The sequence below is a fragment of the Lissotriton vulgaris genome, chromosome 6 (genome assembly GCF_964263255.1).
Source record: "Lissotriton vulgaris chromosome 6, aLisVul1.2, whole genome shotgun sequence".
In the NCBI taxonomy this organism is placed as follows: domain Eukaryota; kingdom Metazoa; phylum Chordata; class Amphibia; order Caudata; family Salamandridae; genus Lissotriton; species Lissotriton vulgaris.
The window spans coordinates 1,522,685,780-1,522,713,325 of record NC_141694.1 but is presented as its reverse complement, the minus strand read 5'-3'; the positions used below and the strand labels follow the sequence as shown (position 1 = coordinate 1,522,713,325).

The 27,546-nt window shown below is 44.2% G+C and overlaps 1 protein-coding gene across 2 annotated transcripts in view; it reads left to right on the top strand.

The window, feature by feature from the left end:
* TMX4 (thioredoxin related transmembrane protein 4) overlaps positions 1-27,546 on the top strand; it is a 378,667-nt gene that overhangs the window by 251,675 nt on the left and 99,446 nt on the right. For both annotated transcript variants that reach the window (XM_086927695.1, XM_086927694.1), the window contains exon 6: positions 5,754-5,855. In XM_086927695.1, the coding sequence (XP_086783821.1) occupies positions 5,754-5,855 (102 nt within the window). The remainder of the gene's footprint in view (positions 1-5,753; positions 5,856-27,546) is intronic.

Here is a 27,546-nt window from a genome sequence, read left to right as displayed (position 1 = left end):
TTTAAGTGCGGGAAGAAGCTTCTAGAGGTTTCCCTTTTAAGTCCCCAGTCATCCTTTTTTCCCTGCCTCCAGACTAACTTCAGGGGGTATATAGCCATTTTTGTAGAGGTAGGACACAGTCTATTCAAGTGTAAGTAGGGCTGGGTCTAGCTCCTCCCTCCCATCCTGCCAGTGATGTCCCATTCAGGCCCCCCTATGCTCTCTATTGTGTGTGGCTATCCAGGAGGCAGAGTTGAACTGTCAACTACGCCCAGTCATATGACCCAGGTACATGGTATATGCGCTAAATGGCGAAAGCAGGGTAAATGCCAACTTTCTCTAAATGGCATTTTCAAAATTGTAATTTCAAATCTGATTCCAGCTACGATATTTCATTCCAATTTCAAAAACACCAAGCATGAACTGGTTACCTGTTCTCATTTGGAAATTAGTTTATTACATGTAGTAATAGTAGTCACTGGGAAAAGTAGGCCTTGCAATAGTGAAAAGCAAATTTAAGATTTTCTTTATCAGAACATGTAAAACTTAAAATTACATAACCAACTTTTCAAATACACTGCATCCTGTCCTCTGGGCTGTCCAGGGCCTACCGTTGAGGTGACATTTATGTCTTAAAAAGGAGCATTTGGTTCTGGTAAACAATTTCTTTCACCAGGTTGAAATCACAGTTTAAAACTGTACACACAGGCTGCAATGGCAGACCTGGACATGTTTAACGGGCTACTTAAGTGAGTGGCAAAATCAGTGCCAATAATAATAGGCCCAGTGCTCATGCAGGGCCACAATACTGGGGACTTACAAGTAAACTAAATATGACAATTGGGGACAAGCAAATATTGCCATGTTTTAAGAAGTGATCCTGTGCACTGGTTAGCAGTGGTAAACTGTGCAGAATTCTAAGACCAGGAAAAATCAATTCAACAAAAAGTGGAGGGCAAAGGCAAAATGTTTGGGGGTGACCCTGCACAGAGTGCCAGGTCCAACATGACTATCCCCAACCTAAAACCAGGGAAGACTAACCAATATCTTGATGGACTTTCCTGTTTAGGTAGTATAAGGTGGACAATGGCCCTCTACAGCATGGCCATTTGTCAGTTCTATGCCATTCTGAATTCAGTTTGATCCCTCTGTCTACACTTTCCTGAGCCACTGAATTTATCTTTAGGGAACCCCTCTCCTCCATAGTGGTCCCCATCTGGGTAGCACTTATCCTTAACTTGCTCACAAATGCATCCTAGTAGGGGACAGTACCACCATGTACTACAAAGTGATGTGTTTCATTCCACCCCTTGAATCAAACTTCTTTCTCCAACCCAAGGAAAATTCTGCCCATAAGGACAGCAACCGACAGTGGCCACTGTCAGCTGTCAATGCCAGGTGCCAGGCCCCAGCCATCCACTGCTTTGTGAAGGCTGGAAGCTGGGACATTGGTTAGACCTCACTTCTAGCCTTTGGGCTAGCAAGGCCTTTCATATGGGCTCCTGTGGTTTTTCTGGCCTCTGAGGTTTTTTAGAGTGGGAGGCTACAGCCCCGGGTACTAGTCACACTTCTTCTACTGTACCTCCCACCAGTTATGAGGTGCTAACCAGACACTGGTTCTTCAGTCCGGAGCCTGTACCCTAAGGCTGAACGGGTGACACAGTTGAGCCTTTCCTTCTGTGCTCCCATACCCTCTGTTTGGGAGTGGTACCCCCACAAAACTGAACTGTTAAGGTGCGCTCGGCGGTCGCCTTCTCAGTTCTCTTGGAACTGGGTGCACTTTATTCCTCAGCATGCAGTCTATGGCATCTGGAGACTAACTATGACCCTCCACTGTGTCACCTCCCCACCCCACCACACTACTGATTTGGAAATTACTTTATTTTTCTGGAGTGATAAGTTGGACAAAATTAAATGGTGGGCTGGATTACAGCCCTGGGAATGTATCCGGAACTAGATCATTTCTCATATTCCACCCATCATTTTTTGTTTTGCTCTTTGCAACATCGTACGTATGATGGGTATGGTGTATCTCAAGATGTGGAATTAAGCTCTACTTCTCTAATGAGGCCTGTGTTGTCCAAAAGTGGTCTGGCTTATGTGTTCCACACCACAGAGGAACAAGCTCTGCACAGTGGAATGTGCTGTTCCAATTGGAACTGCACCCCAACTGATTTGCTGATGGCTGGTCATAGTCTGGAGTAGGAGAGTTGGTATAAAGTCAAACAAACTACAGATAGGGGTGCTCCCCAGAGTAATTACCAGTAGCTGAGATTAATTAAAGCATCACACCCATCTTTTTTTGTTTTCCTCTGACCTACAGTGAACTGCGGTGCTATGAGTATCATATTTTCCCTTTGTCCCGGATTTCTGCTAAAGCCTGTGAGAACAAATGGATGATGCATATTGAAAAAGCTGAGCCATTGACCAATATAGTAACAGGGCATCAATCACAAAACATTGAGAAGGTAGGTTCTGAAAATAATATTGGGATAAGACCATTCAACTTATAAAGAAATCCACACAAAGGAAATCCTCATATCATAGAAATCTGTTTGAACAGTGTAGGCTGCAACTAGAAGTGGCATGAAGAAAGTAATACAGGGCTCAGTAAATCTGAAGGCATATTCCCTTTCCTGAAGGATATTTGGCTTTCAGAGCTAGCTGATTGCTTTCGGCTCAAAGTCATATATTGCCAGCGATATTGTAGTTTATTCTGTTTCATAAGTCTCTTTGCCACTTATTTGCTGTGCGCAATCAGTTTTGTTAGCGTCATGGTCTTAAAGTCAATTCCACTCTCTCTCCTAGAGGTTGACTCACCCTCTTGTCTGATGTTAAGGCAGAGGATGAAGACCCAGGTAAAAGGGAAAGAGGGTAGTGTGGCAGAGAGAGACACTCCTGCATGTCTGTATTTGGAAGATCCAGAGTAGATGTCTAGGCACTGCCTTGACCCAGAAGCATCAAGATTACGTCCCTGCCTATGGGTTGGAGAGCAACATTTCCTAGGAGGCCTAAACACTGAAGGTAAGTATGAGAAACAAACACCACAGACGAGGACTAACCCAGTTCAATCAGTCTGTAGGTTGCCCCTGGTGTGCCCACAGACCAAAAAAGAATATCACTGCAGCACTAGTACAGAAGGAGACTGGATAGTACATATGAACTCAACAAATGGGTACGGAATGGAATGATAAGGAATAGGAGGAGAGAGAACAAGGAAAATGTAAGAACTAAACAGAGGGGAAAAAAATGACAAAAATTAAGGAATTAGTCAAGTTGGGTGCAAACTAATGTAAGTAGCGTGTAGTCAAAACCACCACTGTTGCCAGACAGGTGAGCTCAGTGTCAGTCAGGCTCAAATAGTCTAACTGCCACCAATGACCTAGAATTCAGTTAATATATGCAGGTCCTCTAGTGATTGCAACTGTGACTCTTGGAAATTTAGTTGTACTTATGCCCCACTGAGTTCTGTGACCTGACAGTGCACCAGATGACAATAGACTTTCAAGAGTACACAGAACTGAAAGAGAACAAGGTAATTAAGTTATCACAGGCTATATTTGCGAGAATCCAAAGTGTAAGAACTAGGGTTCAACACCCTCATGTTCTAAACATAGGGCCCTATTCACAAAGGTTTTATTAGGCATGAATGTACATTTACAGACCAACACACCTATTTATGCCTGCCAGAATTTCACAAAAGGATTGCTGGTGGCATAAATGGGTTTCCTACTGCTAATTCCTTCTCCGCGATGGCTGAGAAATTTGCAAAACTAAATCACACATAAGGGATGGGAAGTTGGTGTCACGAGGCATGGTTAGCTTTTTTGCCCAAAAACAAACATTTGTGAAAATTCATAAATTCCAATCACACCCTTTTTCACCCTGAAAATGTGTTGCAGTTAGAACAACATCCCTTCTAGAATGAGAATGGGAACACATAACTCCCAGATTTGATGAGGTTGTAAGGACAGGTCTTTTCGCCGGGGGAAAAAAAAAAGACTGAATAGTTGCATTTTTACTGATCTCTGCTCCATTGGAATCAAGCTATACTTTACTGGTGAGGCCTAAGAAAAAGTGGCCCGTGGTGGGAGTGCTGCCGGGTGCTGACGTGGGGCGGGGAAGGGCAGGATGGGGGTGAAGTAAACTATGGATTACTTCCGATTAGAGGTAACTAAACATATAAATAAATAAAACAAATTTTGTTACGCACGCTGCATCGCCAAATGCGATGCAGCGCGCGTAACAAAATACATTTTATTTATTTATATGTTTACTTACCTCTAATTGCCTGAAATACTTTGTTTATTACCCCCCACCCGCCCCGCCCCACGTCAACGCCCAGGAGCACTCCCACCACAGGCCACTACTGGGCCTAAGAAGGCCAACAGTGGTTGCTTATGTTCACACCCTGAGGGAACCAAGTTTGACAGATGAGGCTGCACTATTCCTATTGGGGCAGAACAAAGTCTGATTAGCAGATGGCTGGTCTTTATCGTGACACAGGGCCATACCAGTGATGGATTGGAATGTGCTCTATTGTCTCATGCTTAAATCTGCACAATTAGAGTTCTGCACAGGGAAAAAGTACCCGGTGGGACATTGTTTGAGCTTTTCAGAAACATACTGGGAACCCTGCACCTGGCACAGCTTTTCAGGCACACCACTGTGAACATTTGTATATTGAAAAATATGTAAAAGTACATTGAGGCGGAGATGTAAAATCAGATTGAGTACTTTTATAGGGCTGTTTTTGTGTTTGTTGACAACAGTGTTGTGGACATCAATATGAAGCCAATATCTTATTTCGATTTATACTAGTATAAAGAAACGCCATTTAACGGTGGCTGCCCGTTTGCCATTTCCTTTGCCAATCCTTGCCCTTAAATTGCACCAGCATTGGTAAAGGCAATACTAGCATTCAGTTGTCAGTCAAAATCAAAAAATGCCAAGGTGAATTGGCTAGGCAAGACCTATAGCCTTGGCCAAAGCTTGCTTAGTCACAGGATTTCTATAGTTGTTCATTCATTTAAGGCTCTTACTTCAGGATGTTGGTGCTTTTTATTGCTGATAAAGTAATGTTGCTTTATTGGCAAATGGTGTGTACCCTTAATATCAACACTAGAATTTCAATGGGACACAACATTAAGTACAAAATGTTCAAAATAAAATATTGACAGGAAAATAAGTCTAGATTTTCAATACCTAACTCTGCATAGATGCACCTTGGCGGTATATATATCTTCTGAGTAGGTGGCTGTTGAGTTAGGTATAGTAAATTTACACTTTCCTATATGCACCTACCTTTCGATATTTTGTCCTTGATTTTCATTGGCCACGCGATTCTAGGGTACATGTTCAGTTGTACAACCTGGTAAAAAAAAAAAACACCACCATCATAGCTGCTTAAATGCCAAAAAAGATATGTTGTGGCACACATCCTGCTATCTTGCTAGGACTCCCTAACCATATTCATTTGTTGTTTTGTTTCCTACAAAGTTATTGCTGTGAGTGGTAGTGTTCTTCTAGAACTTCTGACTTATTCCTACAAAGTAAGGCAGTAGTAATACACTATTAAGTCACCGCAGTTATATCGTTGGTAATCAGGCCCCTGGTGTTTATGTTGCTCATGAAGAATTGCACAATTTTCTTCATTAGACAATTTGTAATTTATCAAAACCCTTTTGTAAGCAAGTAAATATTACAATTAAAGTGGCAATCTCGTTTTCAGTTGGTGGAGCACTTTCTAACTACAATTCTTTTTTTATTTCCAGCAAATACACAGCTACTTCACAGGCCCTTTGGGAATTCCTGTCTGGGGCTCCTATATAATATTTATTATATCAATCCTACTCATTGGACTCGTCCTTGGCCTGGTAAGGATTGCTATCTTTTTATTTGTCTCCATAAAGTGTATTTATCTTCAGCGCACATTGAAGTAACATATACATCTACTCTACGCTACCTGCCCGTATATTCGTTGTCACTAAATCTTGAGATGTGTATGTTAACTTTTTTAAGGTGGACACTTTAAATCTTTACATTCACAAATGCTTGTAGAATAGTCAAATGAGAGCAGACGTTCATTCATAATTCTACGGATTTCTTTTAATTACATAATCATCATTCGACATCTTAAAAGTGTCAATTTAAAATAAACATAGAATTGTTTCATATCATTTTCGGTAATTATTTCTATATCACTAGATGTTTCCTTAGTTGCCAATAACATGTGACCATCTGACACTGATTAGGTGAGAAATAAAAAAAAGTCAAGCCCAACATGGACTGCCGAATCTTGTGGCATATTACCAACGTTAAGCGATATTTATCGCTAACAATGCTAAGCAACTAATTTTTTAACGCTAAGCATCGCCGGAAATTATCGCAGAGATTACTTGCTATTAGCAAGGTTTATCTCAGAAGTGATAAAAATCCCCTCGCTAACTGCCAATTGAGAGATTATCGCTGGAAAACCAACGATAATCTCTCGAAGTTTGGCGTTGGCTTGATGATAGGGGCTCACAAACTTAGCCATGATATCCACCTTCCATAGGATATCATGGCTAAGTCAGGAAAATACCAGGTGTAAAAAAAGCAGTGCTAACCGCGGTTAGCGCTGCTTGTTTTATCATTAACAGGGTTAGCGAAATCCTTGATAATAGGAAAAATGTCGCTTAACAACATTTCTCCTATTATTTTTCTCTGGAACGCCCCCTTTGCATCTCAATAGAGATGCAAGGGGAAGTGTAGAGAAAAGGGATTCTAACATGCAAATTTGCGTGTTACCACCCTGTTGCTGATAGGTAGATAATTTTATCTCCGCTTTCTTGGCTTTTAAAGCCAAAAAGGCAGAGATAAATCCCTTGATAATATGCCCCCTTGACTCACCAACTCTTCTAAACTGGTTTTGGCTTGTGTGTAAATCACTGCCGTCATATGAAAATAGGGGAGTGAGACACATTGCACCGTCTTTAGCTTATTTTGGGGGAAACACACGTGGGGGAACAGAAATGGATTCACCGACTAGAGTTACGATTTTGTTTTGAAAGCCTGTTAAGTATATTAATTTCGTAGCCTCTTAGCCCATAACCAATCACGTCTATAGAATTTTCTGAGCGATGGGATTGTGAGTTCTGTTAGGTTGACAACTCAGGATCAAAGAAATTGACTATGTGGTGACTTCCAACTTCAGATTTAAGGGCGAAAAAAGCAGCTGCTAGTTTTCTTGCCTCTTTCAAAGGGCTGTATCTCAGCTGTCATCAGTTTCACAATATTCGGATCCCACTTGACCAATCCGCAGACCAGATCCAACCTGTCAGCTTTGTCCTCAAATTTCTCAAATTGTCCTCAAGAGATTTACACAAAAACAAAGTAGTTACCAAACATTTCTATGACAACCAGAACGTAATTTGTATCTTTTATACCTACCACAATAACTTGTGCTTTTACCAATATGGATGAACCTTGGTTGAGGAACGATACACTGAGATTCAACAGAGCCATGTTTCCATCACTCCTCAGATGCATTGCTGATGATCCCACACATGAATTTAAACATGACATCATCAAGTACATCAGATGTCAATCACATCACCACTGACATACTCATTTGACATCAATGAAGTAAAACAATATTCGTTTTGGCACATCCGTATGGAGCGAGTGGAGACTCAGCCTTGTTCTTGTAGGGATCAATTGAAAGAACATTTCTATATTCAATGTGGTGTTACAGCAGTTCATTTGGAATTACGTTCTATGAGAATCTGTTTTGTTTGTGCAGCATTTTTTACTAACAATAAACACAGATGAGATCACAAATACTTTCATTGGTTACATCTTTGGTGATATCTTTGATAACATTACATAATCCCTTTGTAACATTTCGTCCATCTCCTCACATCTGACATTAGTAAAAACCTATGGGTCTGTGCTCAGGTGATTGAACTACTTCCCCTGGTCTCACAATATACAGGCCATGACCTCTGGTCTCACTCCGCTCACAGACTCTCTTCCAATCAAAAACTACAGAAATAAAGTAAACAATTGAATAAACTAGCTCGAGGTCCGTGATTCACAGAGTTCTTGTATGTGATTCATGAGTAAGTAAGTCCTCCTTGCTTCTGACATTTGACAAAACTGTTCACAAAAGTGGTTTGTAGGTTTGGACTGAAATGTCAGAGGTAATTTACATCAGTGACAGGAGGCCAGAGGAAAAAAAATTCTTTATGAACCAGGGACAGAAAGTCTGGAAATCTTTCTTATTGAACCTAAAGGTATGGCGAGAGACAAAAGACTGAGGAAGACTGAGGGGCATATTATCAAGGACCGGTGTTAAAATTATCGCTATTTTATCGGCAGGAAACTGATGATAAAACGGCGATAATGGGCTTGATAATACGCCCTTGTTAATTCCCATAGAAGCCCTTGTTCCGATGTTATCATGGGCTTCTATGGGAATTAACAAGGGCGTATTATCAAGCCCATTATCGATAATTTTAACACCGGTCCTTGATATATGCCCCCTGAGAGCCCCCGTCATAAATAAACAATGTTCATTCTGTGACGGTGTTTGTGCTAATAGAAATATGACTGCCGCTACTAAAAAAAAAATACAAGAAACAAGATAAACACGCCTTGTATTTGGTGAGACATAACACCTGTTCGATATGGTGGCTAAAATGAGAATACTTCATCAGAAATGTTAAAAAATATATAAATGCAATATCACCCAAAGATAAGATTCTTATTATAAAATGATTAAACAGTGTTGATACTACATAACAAGGTTATGGATTGTTCAATGTTTTTGCAAGGAAAAAAACACTTAGAATCGGGTAGACGTTGGTGAAGTGCAATTTTGGTAGTTCGCCCATGAAGTAGAATGCCATTAAAATGTACAGATCTCATGCTACGATTTAAGGCAAGAGGTTATGAACATTCAAATTGGATTAATTCTCTTTTATTTCATTCCTATTGCAGCTTCTAAAACAAAACAGAAGATTAGGAAGTGCTGGTGTTTTTAAAATGGAAAATATACAGCAGAGCATGTGCAGTTGGACTGCACTTTGCTTTTAAAATTAAGACGGATTTTATTTTTAAGTTTGTATGTAAAATACGCACTTTGACCCATGTCAAACCACATCCCTGTTAATGAATATGCTTTTCTTAGATATGGCTACTACATTGGGATTTTTTTTAGAACAGCTTTCAAGAATATGCATTTTAGGTGACATTTTATTCTATATCCTCTATCGATAAGGAGTATAGGTGTAGAGTTATATTTGTATTATTTCAAGATAACGAGTGTTTTAATTCTTTATAGTTCATTTAATTTACTGTATGTTTAATAGAATACTGTCTCCCAAAAAGTATTTATAAATTGAAATTAAACCTATAGCTTTGCTAAGAAGGGACTATTATGCAATCAATCTAATCATATGTCAATACTCCATATCAGTTAACAGTGGGTTTTTGATGCTATGAAAAAGTGATATTTCACATTGGCATAGTGTTTTCTTTCATAACACTTCCCCCTGAGGAAGCTGTGAGTCTAGCTATCACAAATCGATTGTGATCCCCAATTGTAAGGTCATCATTTAGATCACAACCGGACTGGGAAGCCAAAGCAGTCCTGACAATTTTCATAGGTCCAGTCCCGGGGGGATGGATTGGAGTTCAAGTGTGAAGCACTGATGCTTTTTGTACTGGGGCGATATTGCAGCAATGCTGAAAAACTGGTCCCAGTAGCAAAAACCGACCCCTACCACTGCAAAACTGGCCCTCACTGATGATTTTTGTACTGGGACGATATTGCAGCAATGCTGAAAAACTGGTCCCCAGTAGCAAAACCGACCCCTACCACTGCAAAGCTGGCCCCCACTGCCTCAAAATTGGCCCCCACCCTTTCAGACTGATGCCCGCTTTGCCCATTCTGGCCCTGATTTAGATAGTCCTGAATAGCCCTATTTTTGACTGCTTGAGCCATCTCTTTCTTACATAGTTATATTTTGGGTATTTGACAATGATATGTGACAATGTATTTTGACTTTCATTGGATAAGAGTCAGTTGAGATATTTTCAATGTCTTTTTTTAATCCTCAGAAGCCTCTTTAATAGGAGAAAAAACAATGCCGTTCTTCGAATTTGCACATCTTGATGGGCCCCTGGACTCCTCTGCCCTCTTATGCTTTTTGGCTCTGCGGGTAGGTGTAGGTAGGAATGGGGGGTCTAGAATTTTTGATGGCCCTTAGTATCTGACTCCCCCCTTCCTTATGTGCATTTGTCTGCTTTCTCCCTCTCACTTTCCAACCAGCAAAACAAAACCACAAGTACCCGAACCCAGATGCCAAGCAAGGCTGGTAAGGCATAATCATTGGACCGTTAAGAGACTAACTATTATTGTTTAAATTGTCACACCATTCAATAAAGGGGTGCAAGAAATTCACCTCTCTAGAGCGCTTTCCATTTAACATGGCTATGTATTTAACCGAGTTCAACAAATCATTCAGACTTGGAGAGAGAGGAGTCACCCATAATTTACAGATTTCCCTACACGCAAGCAATACAATGTAAAAAATGAGTCTCGCCTGACTCTTAGTAGTTTTTACTTCAGGTGCCAACTGCCCAAAAATAACAAGAAGAATGCTTACCTTAACTTGCAGCTTAATCATTTGAGACAGCGCCCTACTCACTTCACTCCAATAAGTTTGTAGTTTCACAAAGTCTAAAAACATGTGGACATCATCCTCCTCCGAATTACCGCATTTCGGGCAAGGGACTTCACCTCTCCTCCCAAACTTTGACAGCTTCAAGGGTGACCAATAAGCTCTATGAATAGAAAAGAGATGATTTCTTTTCAGATATGCAGGTTTAACCAATTTAAAAAGCATAGCCATAGATACTTGCCAATATTTTTCCAGCGATGATTCCGGCAAGTATTTTCCCCACAGTTCCACCGGAAGCGTAAAATCTCCATCCTCGGTTTCCACCATTAACCAATAAATAGTCGCCAGCTCCTTCCTTTTACTGGGTTGCTGCTTCAATCTAAACTCTAACTCATTATGTTCCTCTATTTTTGTTAGTGGATCGTCAAACCAGCTCTGCATTTGCGCATATTTAAACCTGGAAAGGCGGAGGTTTGTGTTCTGACTACAACTATCCCAGGAAATAGGCTCGCCATCGCTTATTATCTGGTCCCATTGTTTGAGACCCCCCTCTAGTAGAGGTTTGGCCAGGTTGTCTTTTGTCCATTCTGGGGAGCCGGGGCTGTCCCATATGGGGGCTAAAAAGCTATGGTAGGGAATGTTCAAGGTTCTTCTTACTCTATACCAAGCCTCTGCAAACCCTCTCAGGATCTTCAACCTCCTTGCCTCCCGGCTCCAAGTTCGCTATTGTGGACCACAGACCTCCTGTCATAGTGGGATTTGGAGAGTTGAAGAGATACTTTCCGTTCTTTAGGAGAAAAGCCCATGAAAAAAAGAGTAGATCTGGCAAGGCTATTCCGCCTTTCTCAACCCTTCTCCGCAACTTCTTCCAAGCTATTCTTGGTCCTTTACTTGCCCATATGAACGAGCCCAAGTCTCCTTGTAGTTTTTTATTTCAGGCCATATCAAAAGGTAGGGGTATTGCATCGAAAAGGAAGGTCAACTTTGGGAGAATTACCATTTTTGACCAAGTTGCTTCTTCGGAAAATTGATAGTTGAGGACGAGACCAGGATTTCAAAAGTTTCGTAATCTCTTTTCGAACTTTGTCGAACTTGAGTTTCACTACTTTGCCGATTTCATGAGATATCATAACCCCCAGGTACCTGATCTCATCCTTTCCAGATTCTCCCTCAATGTTCCAGGACATAACTTCAGACGTATCTACGTTAACCGCGTAACCTGAGACTCCCCCGAAGTTTGTCGTTAAAACCATCAAACAAGGCCAGCTTGTTATAGTATTTGTGGAAAAATTCACTATATTGTCAGCGTAGAGCCCAGTTTTTTCTCCCAGTGGCTCTATGCATAGGTTGAAGAGCAGAGACGCTAGAGGGCGCCCCTGCCTGGTTCCTCTGGATATTTTTTATTGGTTGAGACAAAGAGCCATTCACTAGAATCCTAGCTTGAGGAGCTTGGTAGAGACCGGCAAGAGCATTACAGAAGTTTGTGCCCAGGTTCAGGGACATAGCGACTTCTTTCAGATATACCCAATTCACCCGATCGAAAGCCTTGGTTGCATCCAAGGCCACCAAGTCAAAAGGGAGATGGTAAGTAGATGCTAAGTCAATTGTGGCAATCAATGAGAAGGTCAGATCTTTCAAAAACCTTGCCCGGATAAAACCTTTTTGATCGTCATGGATTAAGTCAGCCATCAAGCCATTTAATCTATCTGCCAGGAACTTTCTGAAAAATCTTGCAGTCGCTGTTCAGCAAGAAAATAGGGCGAAATGAGTCACATTTTTTAGAGCATTTTCCTGGCTTCAAAATCAGCGCTATTGTGTCTTCCTTTTAAGAGCCTGGCAAGACCATGTGCTTGATTATTATCTCATTAAAAAGCTTAACTAAGATAGGAGCTAAAGTGTCAGCCAAGACTTTATAGACCTCTTGCGGAATGCCATCTGGCCCTGGGGCCTACTCCTTCTTTAAATGTGCCAATATGTTATCCAATTCCTGAACCTATATTTCTCTTTTAAGACAATCTGCTTTTCCCTTTGTCAACGGCTTACCCGTACCCGGCCCTAATCACCTACTAAGAGTATCTTTGGATGGCGCAAGATCTTCCTGGTAAACGCTACTGAAATGGTTCTGGAAAACTCGCTCAATCCTTCCGCTATCTTCTACCAAGCTACCTGTTTGATCATATATGATTTCCTCAACCCTATTTCTTAATTATTCCTTCTTTGCCTTCAATGCCAGTTTACCCCAGCCCGCGCTGTATTCAAAATGTGCCATTTGACTGGCTTCCCATCTCTTTCTCACCCTCTCTTGCATTACCATGGATAAACTGGCCTTCTCCAGGAGCACTTCTCTGAGCCTTCTTGTCCTCTCCTCCTCATCTAAGTTAGGATCAATTAATTTTGACTTCTTTATAATAACTTAAACGCCTTATAGGCATCCCATGCCAAGGTCCACTGATCCTCAATTGATCTCACAGAAATCTTCTGTTTCTTTTAAAAGGAGTTGTATCACCTCCTCTTCCAATAGGATTGTGCGGTCAAGAGTCCATCTGGACTAAACACCAGCCTCCCTGATCTCCAGTGTAAGCATTACCTCTGAGTGGTCTGACAAATGGGCTCCTATATGCTCAACCTGTTGTACTTCATCCTTTAATGTGCAGTCTACCAACAAATAATCTATTCTAGACTGCTTTCTATATTTTTTGTCCAAATATCCAGCAACCCTAGTTCTTCCATCATTTGTTTAATTAGCCTGAGCATGTTAGGGTTGATCTGAGCTCTACTATGTATGGACCTATCTAATGCACTATTCTAAAATCGCCAGCCAGAATGATTGGATCGGGTGAGTTTAAAAGCTCGGTCATCAGATCTTGCAAGGGGGCCACTTCATCATGATTTGACCCATAATACCCCGCTAATGTAAATGGCCTAGCTGAGATCTTAACTTTGGCAACTACCCATCTGCCCGCTTTATCGGATGAAAAGGAGTCCAGGCTCACTAGTGGTTCCTGCTTGATTAAAATTGTCACCCCTTTTGTCACTGCTGTTTGAGCTGTACATGCGAAGTGTGCTATCCATTTCGTGGGCTAGAAAAGCTCTACTGCCTCCTTTTCAGTCAAATCGGTTTCCTGGGCTATAATGATATGGGCTGGAGTGTCCTTCAAATACTGAAGTATTTTCACCCTCCTACTTCTAACCCGTAGCCCATTTACGTTCCAGGACAGTATTTTTATGACTCCTCCCTTCTTACTTCCCATCAACTAATACTACTACTAAAAAACTTGACTCTGAAATCGTTAAAAGAGACTTTAGAGGGCTCATTTTTTATTTCCCGCTGCTCCCCACCCTGTGCACCCACCCCGCCATGGAGAACTCCCCCAATTATTCCATGACCAATAGGCCATATGGATTACACCCCAGAGCGCGAAAACATAAAAAGTAAATTAACCATGTCCTAAAAAGAAAAAAAGTCCTTGAGAAAAAACAAGAAAAGGAAAAATGTAATTTGTTTTCACCAACAACTTCTATATATATGCTTTTCTTCCCTTTTTTCCCTGTCTTATTTTATACATATTTTTTTCCATTTTATCTTCCATCACCACAAAAAAAACATCTTTTCTATCTTCCCTTTCTCTTCTCTCTAGCCTCATAACCTGTTTCCCTTTCTACTCTTAATTTTACCTAGTCCAAACGGCGTTACAGAATTTGGAAAATTAGGTTATTTTCTGTTTGCCTGAAAGTCTTTTAGGAACTCATCAAGCTTTTCATCGGAGTGAAAGAGGGACATTTTATTGTTTATCATCACTTTTAAATATGCAGGGAATCTCAGATGAACTACAGCTCCCAGGCTTCTTAGTTGGCCCATCCTTTTTCCAAGCTCCCATTCCCTGTTTGAAGCAGCAGCCGAGACATCTGAACGAAAATCATATTTTACCCCCTCCATATTCTACTGATTTCAGGCTCAATGCTTTGGAGAGTATTTTTTCCTGTAAGGAGAAGGTTAGGAAGTTGATCAGAATTTTTCTAGGTTTTTTTCTGTTTGTATTTAGCCTAAATGGATCCCTATGCACCCGCTGACTATCCTTACATCCTCTTCCGATTCCTCCAACTGCAGTTCTTTGTTAATCATGTGTACTACAAAGGATTTAATGTCCTCTCCTTCTCTACCTTCAGGGACCTTCAGAATGTTTATCTTTCCTCCTCTGAAAGTTGTTCAACCTTTCGACCCTCTCCAAATACTCTGAAGATCTTAGCTTTGTGATCTCAGCTGAGTTCAGACTAACTTGCTCCCGGAGCTCCTTCACTTCCCCTTCCAATAGGACCGTTCTGCTGCTGAGATCATCCATCTTTCTTTCCAATGTATCACAGGCATGTCCTATTTCCCTTTGGTTTCCTTCTGATATCTCAATCCTAGACTTAATCTCGACAGTAAGGGCCTTTAACAAACCACTCAGCGGCAACTCCTCGCTCCCTGTGGCCCTGAGGTGCCTAGATCTTGACCCAGAACCGTCGAAACTACTAGCTGCTGTGGCCCTTCCTGGAGCACTTGAGTACCTGTACTTCCCTCATATGACGGTCCGGCCAGAATTTAGTACCCATTAGGAGAAATATTTTCACCCCAATCAGAGACCACTATTTTTTTTATCAGGTGGCATAGCACTCTCTATGCTCTTGACTTTCTTTTGCCCCTTCTGTCCTTTCTCTACCTCCATCCTGCTCTCCGCTAGAAAGACAGTTTGGGACACAACATTGAAAAAACGTCTTAAGGGGAGGAGGGACTTTTAATCCCTGGCCGGCCTTTCTCTTCTGCACTGAAAACGTCCTTTCCTTTGTTTTATTTGCTATTGCCGTCGCTCATTTACTGTCCTCGTCCTCCTTTAAACTCCCAGGCTCTTTTGCTGCTTTATTTTCCCTTCCCTTACCCCCCTTGCCTCTCTTTGAATTTCTCAGGGCATATCTTGGATATGGGGGCAGGGGTGAGGAAGATTTCACGTTGCCGCTAGACCTGGGACTGGGATTGGGGCTAGAAACCTACTTCCCACTTTCATACAGAGGCCTCAGAGACCAATCCTCATACGAATTCACCCAAATTAAAATCACACCGCTCCAGAGCCTCTCCTGATCGTGGTGTGGGACTCTTCCCAGGCAGACCTTCCAGCCCACTGGCTCCGCGACCACCCTTCTCCCGGGAGGGGAGTCTGGCTGCTGCACCTCTTCCTCTGCGGAGCTCCAGGGCCGCCCTACCCCACGGCCGCTCCGCTGCCTCCTCCACCCTGATGCCGAATCTAGACGCCGAATACTGCTGACACCAAAAAATCCAACGCTGGAGGCGGGGCGCTCTGCCTGGCTACACCTCAGGAATTTCAGAGCCTATTCCGCTCAGAATTGACATGGTCATAGCAAAAACTCCCTCAGCTCTCTAGCGGTGCCTCCGCGACCGGATAAGCGCTGGCCGCCATGTTCTCCCCTGCTATTTTGAATGTCTTATTCCTCTGTTCCTAATGGGGAGATAGTTTTCCATACCATCAAAAATAGCATCCTTTCTTTTGTTGATGTCATATTAATTTGAAGTAGATTTCTCAACTCCGTTCTGCCATATTCCAAAGACGAGCCTTCGATAAAATGAACCTTGTATGCGCATGCATATTATATGTAGTTCTAATTGTTCTGCAGTCTTCCTATAGTCCATTTTTCTTAATTAATTTGACTCAATACATTGTTTCTGCTATAACTGTATATAAAAGATCTTCATCTCCGTTGACTGTTATAGTTGGGTCTCTTATGTGCAGTTATCATCTTGCATATTGTTTTCACATTTTTCTACTTACGCCTGCACATTTTTCCTGTGTGCAATAAATAAGCACCAGAAGAGATGATCCCTTTACCTTGTTGATTAATGATCGTCTTAGAACGTTTGGGAACAGTTATGCAAAATTCTATCACATATCTTTATTACTTTTGCACCATTTTGTGCTCTTCCCAAGACATCCTCCATGTTAGTGCCCTACAAAAAGTTGTATCGTCTGCGAACAGGGTTAAATTTGGGTAACTTGAAACCGCAATGTTTTTGTTGTTGACCGAGCACAGGGGGCTCTGGTTTTTTTATTACTTACTTCCAACAATACTTGTCCACTTGTTCATAGATATTGAGCTTTAGGTATGAATATATCTTCAGGTACGTGTCATGGAGGCTAGCTGCATATTATGATCTAGTCTTCTTTCCTCTTTTTAGGTTGAGCATTCGGGACTTCTGATGTATACTTTAGTATATACTTTAGTATATACTTATATGTGTATGCACTTTGTGGGCTCTGGAGAACAGCCCTAGGACTGGTCTGCTTCCACCTAGGGACTTTTCTTTCTGTTCAACTGCCTCTATTCAACTATCTTGATAGAAAACAACCAGCAGAGATCAGTAAAATACCAAAATTGCTTTCTGCTGAGGGAATTTCTTTTTTTAATTTTTCTGGCAAGTGCTTCTATTTAACTTTCTTGATAGAAAACGACAGGCAGAGATCAGTAAAATACCAGAATCACTTTTGCATTCTCTAGATTCCAGACCATAGAAATTGTCTTCCACTAGCACCTGTAGACAATAATACTGTTTTCAAACCTTGTAGTTTCAATGATATGACCACTGAAGGCCCTGGTTTTATATTAACAAGCATTTGCAATGCAATAGGTCTCGCATTTGCAAGAGTTTGAGCTATTGGCATTGTAAAGGACAATGCCTTTTATTTATGCGTTGAAAACATGCAAGTTGTGCCTAAACAAGCACTTTGTACTTATAGTCCTTGCTTATGCCAAGCAAGGCTGGCAGTCTCCTTTACTGCAAGCCTTGCTTTTCGTAAGCAAGGACTATACATACAAAGTGCGTGTATATGTGCCGCTTACAGGTTTTCAAAACAAATTAATAAAAGGCATTGTCATTTACAATGCCAATAGCTCCGACTATCGTAAATGCGAGACCTATTGCATTGCAAATGCTTGATCTGTTTGTCATTGTATTTGATTGCAGCTCTACTTGTCACAATGGCATTAGTAAAGGTTTTTCAGGATTAGGGGCTGCTTGCAGTAAAATTAAAGGAATATTATTCTTGTCTTCTCATACAATTTCTTTGGTATATAGCGCATCTGAAAACTGCAAAAACATGGCTCAAATAAGTGAAAAATAGGTGTCGGAGATGGCTGGCTTCTAGTGGTGAACGTTCAGTCTACGAGGACCGAAGTTACAATCTCAGCTTCCCCACTTGACCCACAGTAAGATCTTGGGCCAATTCCCTCATCCCCTTTGCCTATTTGTTTATGTATTAAAAATGGAAGCGCTTAGAAACAAGATCAACTGAATGTTGAGAGCTATGCATCCAATGGCGAGTGCACCGCCTGGCTCCACGGCTCCTTTCGGTAGAGGCGCTGGTGGAGGAGGGAGAGCTCACTCAGGAGGATAGATGGATGGTTATCAGTCACATCCCATATTCATGTATTCACACACACTCTCGTGGGGGGCACGAGGGAGGCTAGTTATGGGCGCAAATAAACACCCCGCCACGAAGAGGCCTGATCGCCTTTATCCGCCATTAATCAGGACACTGACGAGATGCCACCCCTCATGAAGGGAGCGGGGGCAAAGCGGTGATGAGGGGTGGGCGATGCATGCTCACCTTCAGCTGGAAGCAAATCAAGACCTTTTACCCCCTCTCCCCTCCTTCACTTCCACCCTGAGTGAAGCACCATCAAGCTACAAAGGCTGGGCCGACACGCATCCCATGGAATGAATGTATGAATGTATGAATACTGTTTACAATGCACACAAAATAGGACGCAAGGCGGAGAAGACGCAGTTTAATAAGAGAATGGGGGGAGGGGGGCTTAGAATGAGGTGCATCGGCGGAGCTGTGTACAGGTCCTCCAGGGCTGTAATGGGCAGTGTTACAGCCTGCAGTCAGGAGAGGAACCCAGCGCCAGAACACTCTGTGAGCCTCTGCAATGAAACGCTGACGGGGCTGTGCTGTATGTCAGGACTGAAGTGCACCAGCAGAGATGCTGGTGAGCCCTGGTGGGTAGTAAGATGCTGCTGCCGATCGGGGTGAGGTATATTTGCAGGGTGATGTGTCTATGCCAGTACTGGAAAAGCAAATATACTGAGGTGTGTTGACAGAGCCATTTCCGGGGGCCGGTACTGGATCGGCAGTACTTTGTGGCATGGACAGGACCGAGGTGATTCGACAGAGCTCTGTAGCCGGGTGTGCACCACAGGCTAGGATTAGGGCAGAGACAGCAGGGGTAGAAGCAAATAAGAGAGGGTGCAGCACACAAGGGAGTGAGAAACACAGGACTGATATTTTGTCTGGAGAGGAATACGAGGGCGAGAGCTGGAAAACACATGCACCTAGGGCAGTGAAGTGCCTAATGAACAATAATTTGCTAACTTTCCTCTCTCCACATTGTACAGTACTACAGAAAGGAGAACATAAAAAGGAGAGCGAATTTTTTACATTGCCAATGTTGGTTGTTGCACAACAATTGCAAAGGCAAAAAAATGCCAACATGGCTGACCCTAACATGTCATCGTATACGCACTCATGTGATTGTATGCATCATGATGCTGTGGGGGCGCATTTTTTCACCAGCATCTATCACAAAGTATGATCGTATGCATCATGATGCTGTGGGGGCGCATTTTTTCACCAGCATGTATCACAAAGTATGATTGTATGCATCATGATGCTGTGGGGGCGCATTTTTTCACCAGCATTGCATATGCATCACCACATACGAGACATGACGAATAGTTTTTCATTTAACCTTCCAAGATGATTGACAGTCATCTTGGAGCAGTAAATTAATAAAATAAATAGCACACTAAGGTGGTTTACAGAGAAAGGAGCATCTCTACAGTACATTGGAGCAGCCAGCCCACTGAAAAAAAAGATGCATAAAAATCCGGGTGTTGGGGGATGAGCAACTAATTACAGTGGAGCAGCGGCAGGGTGCAACACTGGTAAGGGAGGGGCAGAGAAGCAATGGTTGAAACTTCCAGGAGGAACAGTGTTTGCAAGAAAAACAAGTAAACGCTATATAAATACATTTTAGAATACAATACAAAATTTGAGCTAGCACAAATAGATAGCTCTATCCCATATGTACTCCCCAGGCACATCTTGGTGTTCAGTTGCAGGTTTTTACAAAGAAGACGAACGAACTTGTAGCGCAATAAAATTTGCTCATTTTTTTCCAAAATCTTGCAAATAAAATCTGTTTTTGCATATTTCATAATATCCGGGTTTAAATCAAAAATATCCCCAAGCACAGGTGATTGGGATTAGAGCGAGCAACTTTCACTCAACGAATATACCTCCTCCCTTCCCCCACCCCGCCTGTTATAAAGCAGAGCTCCCCTCTTCATAATCTATAAATTTTAACATACGAGCACCTCTTCTTGCTTTGCAGATTATACCCTTACCCGCTTCGCTTGTGTTTGTGTGGTTGGAGGCACGCTGTTGCCGGGGTTGCCCGGGGTCACAGTGACGATTTTAACAGATCCAGAGGCCACCCCGACATGCGGGAGGCCTCCGAACCACAGAACTATGTATGATTGTTTGGGAATGTATTTGGGTGTCCTCTGACAGCTGAGGTCTGGTTCCTGGAGCATTGCTTTTCGATAGTGCAGCGTTGTCTCGACTGTCTCTGTGTGGCATTATGTGGCATTTAAGTTGCTTGCATGTTAAGAAACAAGTAGTAGTGGAAACGTGCTTTTGTAAACAAGAACATCTTTTGGAAATAAGCACGGCGTCTGCGCACTGGGCGCTGTGCTGATACATAAGCCTAAGGCAGACTCCCTCCCAAAAAATATTGCAAATGAAGGAATGTAAATTAAACCCGCGTCCACCATTGTCCCGGCTGTACACGTCATCCTCCCTGTAATAGGAAATAAATTAAACCTCCTCCGCCCACCCCCTCCCTTCTCCGTCTGTAACTTGACTGCGGCTGAGGGGGATGGACACGGTTGTTGCCTGTCACGTTTAACCCTCCTGGCTGCAGAGCGGGTGCCTCCATAAAGAAAATGAAAAAAATGTGCTTAAAGAGTTTGGAAGTTGATGAGGTACGGGCGCTTCTTTATTAGGTGCACAAAGGGTAAAGGCTGTGGTAACAGATCGATGCCCCCTTCCCAACAATGATTAAAAACACAAATCGGTGGATTCGTTTGTGTGCGCTGCATCGGCCACGAGACAACATTCAAGTGTGGCCAAGACTTCAGGAGTGCTTTTTGGGTGGGGCGGGGGTCGCTCTGGAAACGCAATCGCGAGGGGCAAGCAAAAATACACAAACTTGAAGCCAACATAGAGATTACTTAAGTCTCGCTGAGACAGCGCATTGCATGCGCTGCCAAACACGAGACCTAAAAACAGCTTTGGGTTATACCATTTCCCGCTGATTTATCCCCATGTTTTCTAATACCTTGTGTGTCACGCAGTTTGTTTCTTACTTTCCCTACATGCTAACAAACAGTAGATGTTTCAACACCCAGGATAATGTGCTGCATAGCTAAATACATAAAAGATCCCAATGGCGAGACCGATTGCATTGCAAATGCTTGTTTTATTTATTAGCACTTGTTTTATTTATTAGCACACACCATGAGTCTGGCAAGAATTAAGCCATTAGAAAGGCATTTAGCATCATGCTCCAGACCAACTCCCACCAGTTTTTTAATTCCAGACTGGCATGATTTCATCGGGGCCCTCTGATTTTTCAGACTTATTTCTCTTGTTGCATTTTCATGTTTGCGGGCTCAAACCATGTTCTACATGCGCTTGGGCCATATATGTTGGTCAATGAATTTGTCAACCATGCTACTTTGAGTTGCTAATGGATTCTCGGAGGTCTTTGGGGTCCATAAATATTTCCTCAAGTGTTTTACCCCAAAATGCATCAATATTACTTCAGTAGTTGCCTGGTCCTTTGTATCCCAATGCATGTTTCTTATCATCTACTTAAAAGAACAAATATTGGTAATTCATCGGTTTCACCTATGTAATAAATAGAAAACTTTTTTCATAATTAATCGTCTGGCTGAAGGAAAGTGCTCCCTGACATAACCCGGGAGTGAAGAGGATGTGGCGCAGCAGGCAGAGCTCCTGACTCGAGCAGGGGATCCCGGTTCGAGTCTCGGCAGCGCTGCGCAACATCCTGTGACTCTATGCAATCAATCAATCAATCAATCAATCAAAAAATTTGTAAAGCGCACTACTCACCCTTGAGGGTCTCAAGGTGCTTGGGGAGGGGTGCTGCTACTGCTCGAATAGCCAGATCTTGAGTAGCCGCCTGAAGGTAAGTAGGTCCTGGGTCTGCCGTAGAAGGATGGGGATGGTGTTCCAGATCTTGGCGGCGAGGTGGGATAATGATCTGCCACCAGTAGTCGCTCTTCGGATGCTGGGGACGGTGGCGAGGGTGAGGTCGGCTGAGCGGAGCTGGCGGTTTGGGGTGTAGAAGGTGAGTCACCTGTTGAGGTATGCTGGTCGGTGTTGTGGAGTGCTTTGTGCGCATGGGTGAGGAGCTTCAAGGTGATCCGCTTGTTGACGGGGAGCCAATGCAGGTCTCAGGTGGGGTGTGATTGGGTGCAGTGGGGGATGTCAAGTATCAAGCGTGCACAGGCGTTCTGTTTGTGTTGTAGTTGTTTCAGGAGTTTAGCCAAGGCTCATGCATAGAGGGCGTTTCCGTAGTCTAACCTACTGCTGACGAGGGCCTGGGTGACCGTTCTTCTTGTTTCGGTGGGGATCCGCCTGTAGATCTTGCGGAGCATGCAGAGGGTGTTGAAGCAGGATGATGAGATGGCGTTGACTTGCTTGTTCTTGGAGAGTGTTGAGTCGAGGATGAAACCTAGGTTGCATTGTGTTCCTAGTGCGGTGGGCCACCAGAAGTCGTTCCAAGCTGAGGGGGTGGAGCCGAGGATGAGGACCGCTGTCTTGTTCGAGCTCAGCTTCAGACGGCTGTTCTTCATCCACTCGGTGATGGCTTTCATTCCTTTGTGGGGGTTGGTTTTGGTGGTGAGGGGGTCCTTGGTGAGGGAGAGGATCAGCTGAGTGTTGTCGGCGTAGGAGAGTATGTTGAAGTCGTGCAGTTGGGCGATGTGAGTGAGTAATGCCATGTTGATGTTGAACAATGTTTGGCTAAGGCATGATCCTTGGGGTATGCCGCAAATGATCTCGGTGAAACGAGGAGGTGGACGCTCTGGGTTGTGACAGAGAGGAAGGAAGTGGTCCAGTCCAGTGCTTTGTCTTGGATTCCTGCGCTGTGGAGGTGTGTGTGTAGGGTGCGGTGGCAGACAGTGTCGAAGGCGGCTGACAGGTCCAGGAGGATGAGGGCTGTGGGTTTGCCACTGTCCAGCATAACCCTGATGTCATTGGTGGCAACGATGAGGGCAGTTTTGGTGCTGTGGTTGCTAAGGAACCCGGAAAAGGACGGGTCCAGGATGCTGTTCTCTTCGATGTAGCGGGTCTTCTGTCGTTGACGGTCTTCTTGATGACCTTCGCCGGGAACCGGAGCTGGGAGATGGGTCAGAAGTTCTTGAGGTCCTTTGGATCAGGCGTTGATCTCCGTGCACTTCCAACTGTCCGGGAAGGTCACTGTCTTGAAGAAGATTTTGATGGCCTTGCGGAGATGGGGTGGGATGGTGGCACTGGCTTTGTCGAAGATGTGGTGTGATTTTGATGGTGTTGTTGTCCTCGTTTATGTTGGTCCAGGTGAGCATGGGATCAGTGCGGATGGTGGCCGTGGGGTCGGAGGTCTCAGTGGGTGTTGGGGTGGTCAGGGTGCTGAAGCTGTCGTGGATGCCTGCGATCTTGTAGTGGAAGAAGGTGGCGAGGGAGTAGCATAGGTCTTTTGAAGGTGGAATGTTGTTGGTTTTGGAGCAGGGGTTGGAGAGTTCCTTCACAATGTTGAAGAGCTCTTTGCTGTTGTGTGCGTTGCTGTCTAGGCGGTCTTTAAAGGAGGCCCTTTTAGCAGATCTGATGAGGTGATGGTGTCTGCGGATGGCGTTCTTGTGGGCTGCGTAGCTGTCCGGAGTCTGTTCGTGGAGCCATGTCTTCTCTTGTTTTCTGCATGTTTGCTTGGAGGCCTGGAGGTCCGCGGTGAACCAGCTGGATTTCTTGTAGGTGTGTCTGTTGGAGGGTTTCTTGATTGGGGTAAGAGTGTTGGCGCAGTCGTTGATCCACTGTCTGAGGTTGCGGGCGGCGGAGTCAGGGTCGGTGGGGCAGGCGGGTGGGCTCCGGGTGAGGGTGGTGTTTTGCTGGTCTTTGGTGAGTTTTCTCCACCAGCGGCGAGGGATCTATTGAGTGCAGTGGTGCATGGTGGCTTTCCGAAAGGTGAAGTGGACGCAGAAATGATCAGTCCAGTGGAGTTCGGTGGTGTGGATGAAGGAGACGTGGGCGCTTGCTGAGAAGATGGGGTCAAGCTTGTGGCTGGCAGAGTAAGTGGGTGTTGTGATGAGCTGCCTGAGTCCGAGGTTGGCGAGCAGGTGGAGTTGGTGTCGTTATTGATTTTGAGGTGATAGTTCAGATCCCCGATCCACCACCACTATCTCTTCTTAGTGGCAGGAGTACAAGGAAGGACTGGACTTGAGTCTCTAGTGTCTATTATTACGCAGTTTTGTAAAGTACACTCATACATAATCACTCAGGCCAAATGAGCACAAAAATGAAAACAAGTAAGCATAGTAGCACCGCCAGTGAGCAAGCGAGCACCTGCAATCACAGAACCTTTTGAAACATTATTTACCTGCAATGTAATCTCTAGTGTCTAGCATTACGCAGTTCTGTAAAGTACACTCACACATAATCAGTCACCCAGGCCAAATGAGCACAAAATTGAAAACAAGTAAGCATAGTAGCACCGCCAGTGAGCAGGCGAGCACCTGCAATCACAGAACCTTTTGAAACATAATTTACCTGCAATGTAATCGGCAGCATGCTTTCTCTTCGGAAAAAACAAATATTTGCAATATCATAACACAGAGCAGGAGAAAACAAAGTAGTGATTAAATACTAGCTACTGGAGAAGTGTGGCTCAATGGTTAGAGCAGGCAGACCTTGATGCAGAGCTGGCTAGGGACCAGGGTTCGATTCCCACCTCAGCGGGTCTTGAGCTCATAAATTCCTCTGACCGGATATTCTCGCCTCGGTGCCTATTCTAATCATGGGTCCCATGCTGCAACTCTGGGCAATAGCTTGCTTAGTCTCCACAACGGCCCCCACTGCGCCGGGGATGCCTGGTTTCACCATGGGGGTGCCCAGGAGTTGACACTTCACATGGAAAACCAGGAAGGGTTCCCTTGCGGTATTCGTACAAGCGCCGGGAGACCCACTGCGGGTAGCTGTGCGCTATACAAGTACAAAGACATTTACTACTCACCAAGGCCCGGGATCTCGACTCCAAGCAGGTGGAGCAGGTCTTGCTCCCGGTCCAGGATGTCGGAACACCTGTGCGTCGCCTGGTTGTAGGTGCGACGGACCCCAGACTCCCGAAACATGGCCCGGCACACCTTCTCCCATAGCTGGCGACGCTCCCGGAGCCCGTACCCGGTACCGGGCCTGCCGCCTGCCGCCTGCCGCGAAGATCTTGGGTAGGTGGCGCTGGACAAAGAAAACTAGTGCGGCCACCTCCACTGCGCTGAAGATCTCCCGGGCAGTTACTTCCTCCCCCCTTAAGCACCCGCAAGGGAGCCGGGTAAGGGGTGCGGGACCCTTCCCCTTCATGTTCTTCCCGGCTTCCGTTGCCATGGTCCTGGACAGAAAAGGAAAATAAAATAGAAAAGAAAGAATAGGGAAAAAGTAATAAAAGAAAAGAGTTAAAAAGTAGTTTTAAAGTAACCAAAAGTAGAAAAAAACATAAAATATAGAAGTAGAAAAATAAGGAGATATATAATGAGTAAAAAAAAATTAAACAAAGTTCAAAGAAACAAAGGGTTGCAAAGATTAAGGGAGGATTGAAAAAGCATGCCCAGAACCATAGCAATGAATGAAAAACAAGATGGCCGCGCCCATTGCGACCACGTGGATAAGTTTGCGCGTTATTTCACTTGCGAGCACGCAAAAACGGACGCAAACACATAATTGCGGCCCGCACGTCGGAAATGCACAACGCGAGCATGCAACTGCAGCCCGGATATGGAAATACGCAACGCGAACACTGAAAACAAGATGGCCACGCCCATGTACAACCGCATGGGTAACTTCACAGTCGTTGCACTGAAAAAAACCCGCGAACACACAAAAAGCCCCGTAAACACGCAAAAATTAAAAAATCCACAAATTTGCACAAATTCAAGGATTTTGCGGTCTGCGAATTCGCGTTTGCCCATACTTAGTCTGTGCTGGTCGAGAATTTTTGGGTGTTCCTGTGGACAATGGTGAGTCCTCCTTCTATTCTTTTGGTGCGGTCCTTGCGGCTGATCGTGTAGCCTTCCGGGATGGCTATGGCGATGTCGGGTGCCCAGGAGGGGTTCATCAAGGTCTCCGTCAGGTAGGCGATGTCTGGGAAGGAGGGGTCGAGTAGGTCCCAGAAGTTCGATGGCGTGCTTGCGGGCGGAGCCGGTGTTGAGTAGAATGCATCTCAGGTGGTTGCAGCCTTTCTCTGTGGGTAGTTTGGCGGATCGGATGCTGGTGAAGCTGCAGCTGAAGACGGCTGGAGGCAAGAAACCGGTCCTCGGAAGCTTGTTTCCGGTCCAGGGAAGACATGGCTTGGCAGTTTGGGCTGGACAGTTCCCATGAGGCACAGGGTCAGACTGATTTGCATATAGCGATGTCTGAACTGGGGTGGCAGAGTGGGCTAAAGAACGGCGATGGATTAAAACCAGATCTTTTGACTGGGTGTGAGTGTTTGATTGATTCAGATGCTCCGTCCATCACCACTCCCTTTTGTACAGCTGCAGCTCCGGCAGGAGAAGGGTCCTTGGGTGAGCTTTGGGGCTGCCAGGAAGCAGATGTGTGATCATCTGGTGTTGAGTGCGTGGAGGGTGCTGGCATCGCAGTGGAGATGGGTGTTGTGGCTTTCGTAAGGGCCAAGGGTTCCGGCGCTGGGTGCGGTCCAGGTGCTGATGGGCTTGCCCTAGACGTGGCCTGTGCGGCCACGCCTAGGGCAAACCCCTCAGTGGCCGTCATATAAGGGGAGGTGGGAGGGAGGAGCAGCTAGGAGGGGGGAGCAGCGAATGGGCGAGCAGGGGGGCGGGGCAGCAGGGGACACAGCAGCGGGAAAAAAATGGGTGAGGCAAGGGGTACAGAAGGCAAAAACAGTGGGGCACAGTGAAATAAGGGGCAAACAAATGTTCACGAAAAACACAGGCAGAAATAAAACAAAGGCAGTTAACAAAATAAGCAGTACTGGCCTAACAGACTACCGAGGCAGAAGGGACTTGAACCTGAAGCAGCAGCGGTGACTGGCAGCGGGGGCACACAGATGCACTGGTGGAGCTGTGCGGCGAGGTTGGAGAGACCTGCCTGAATACAGCGTCAAGGTTTGCTCTCCTCACCGTGCACAGATTAACACCGCAAAGGCTAATTGTTGCTGCTGCATAAAGTTTGTCCTTCTGTATGATGTAAAAAAAAATGTTCTGTCTTTTGAGGATCATGAATTTTTAACTGTTTTATTTTTGTTGTGATAATAATTCATGCTTATTTTTAATATTTAAATTTTATGACTTGAGATTGAAAATCTCTTTTTAAACACTATTTGTTTTGTACCAAATACATTTTTGTAACTGGTTGTATACCGCTTTTGGAGTTGTTCCAAGTGTATGTGTGAGGTGTGTATGGATATAATTTTGTTTTTTAGTCCAAAGGGTAAAATCTTTCTAACTAACTTTTCAGGAGATCCATCTTGGGATCAGTAGCTGCAGGCATAACCATCAAAT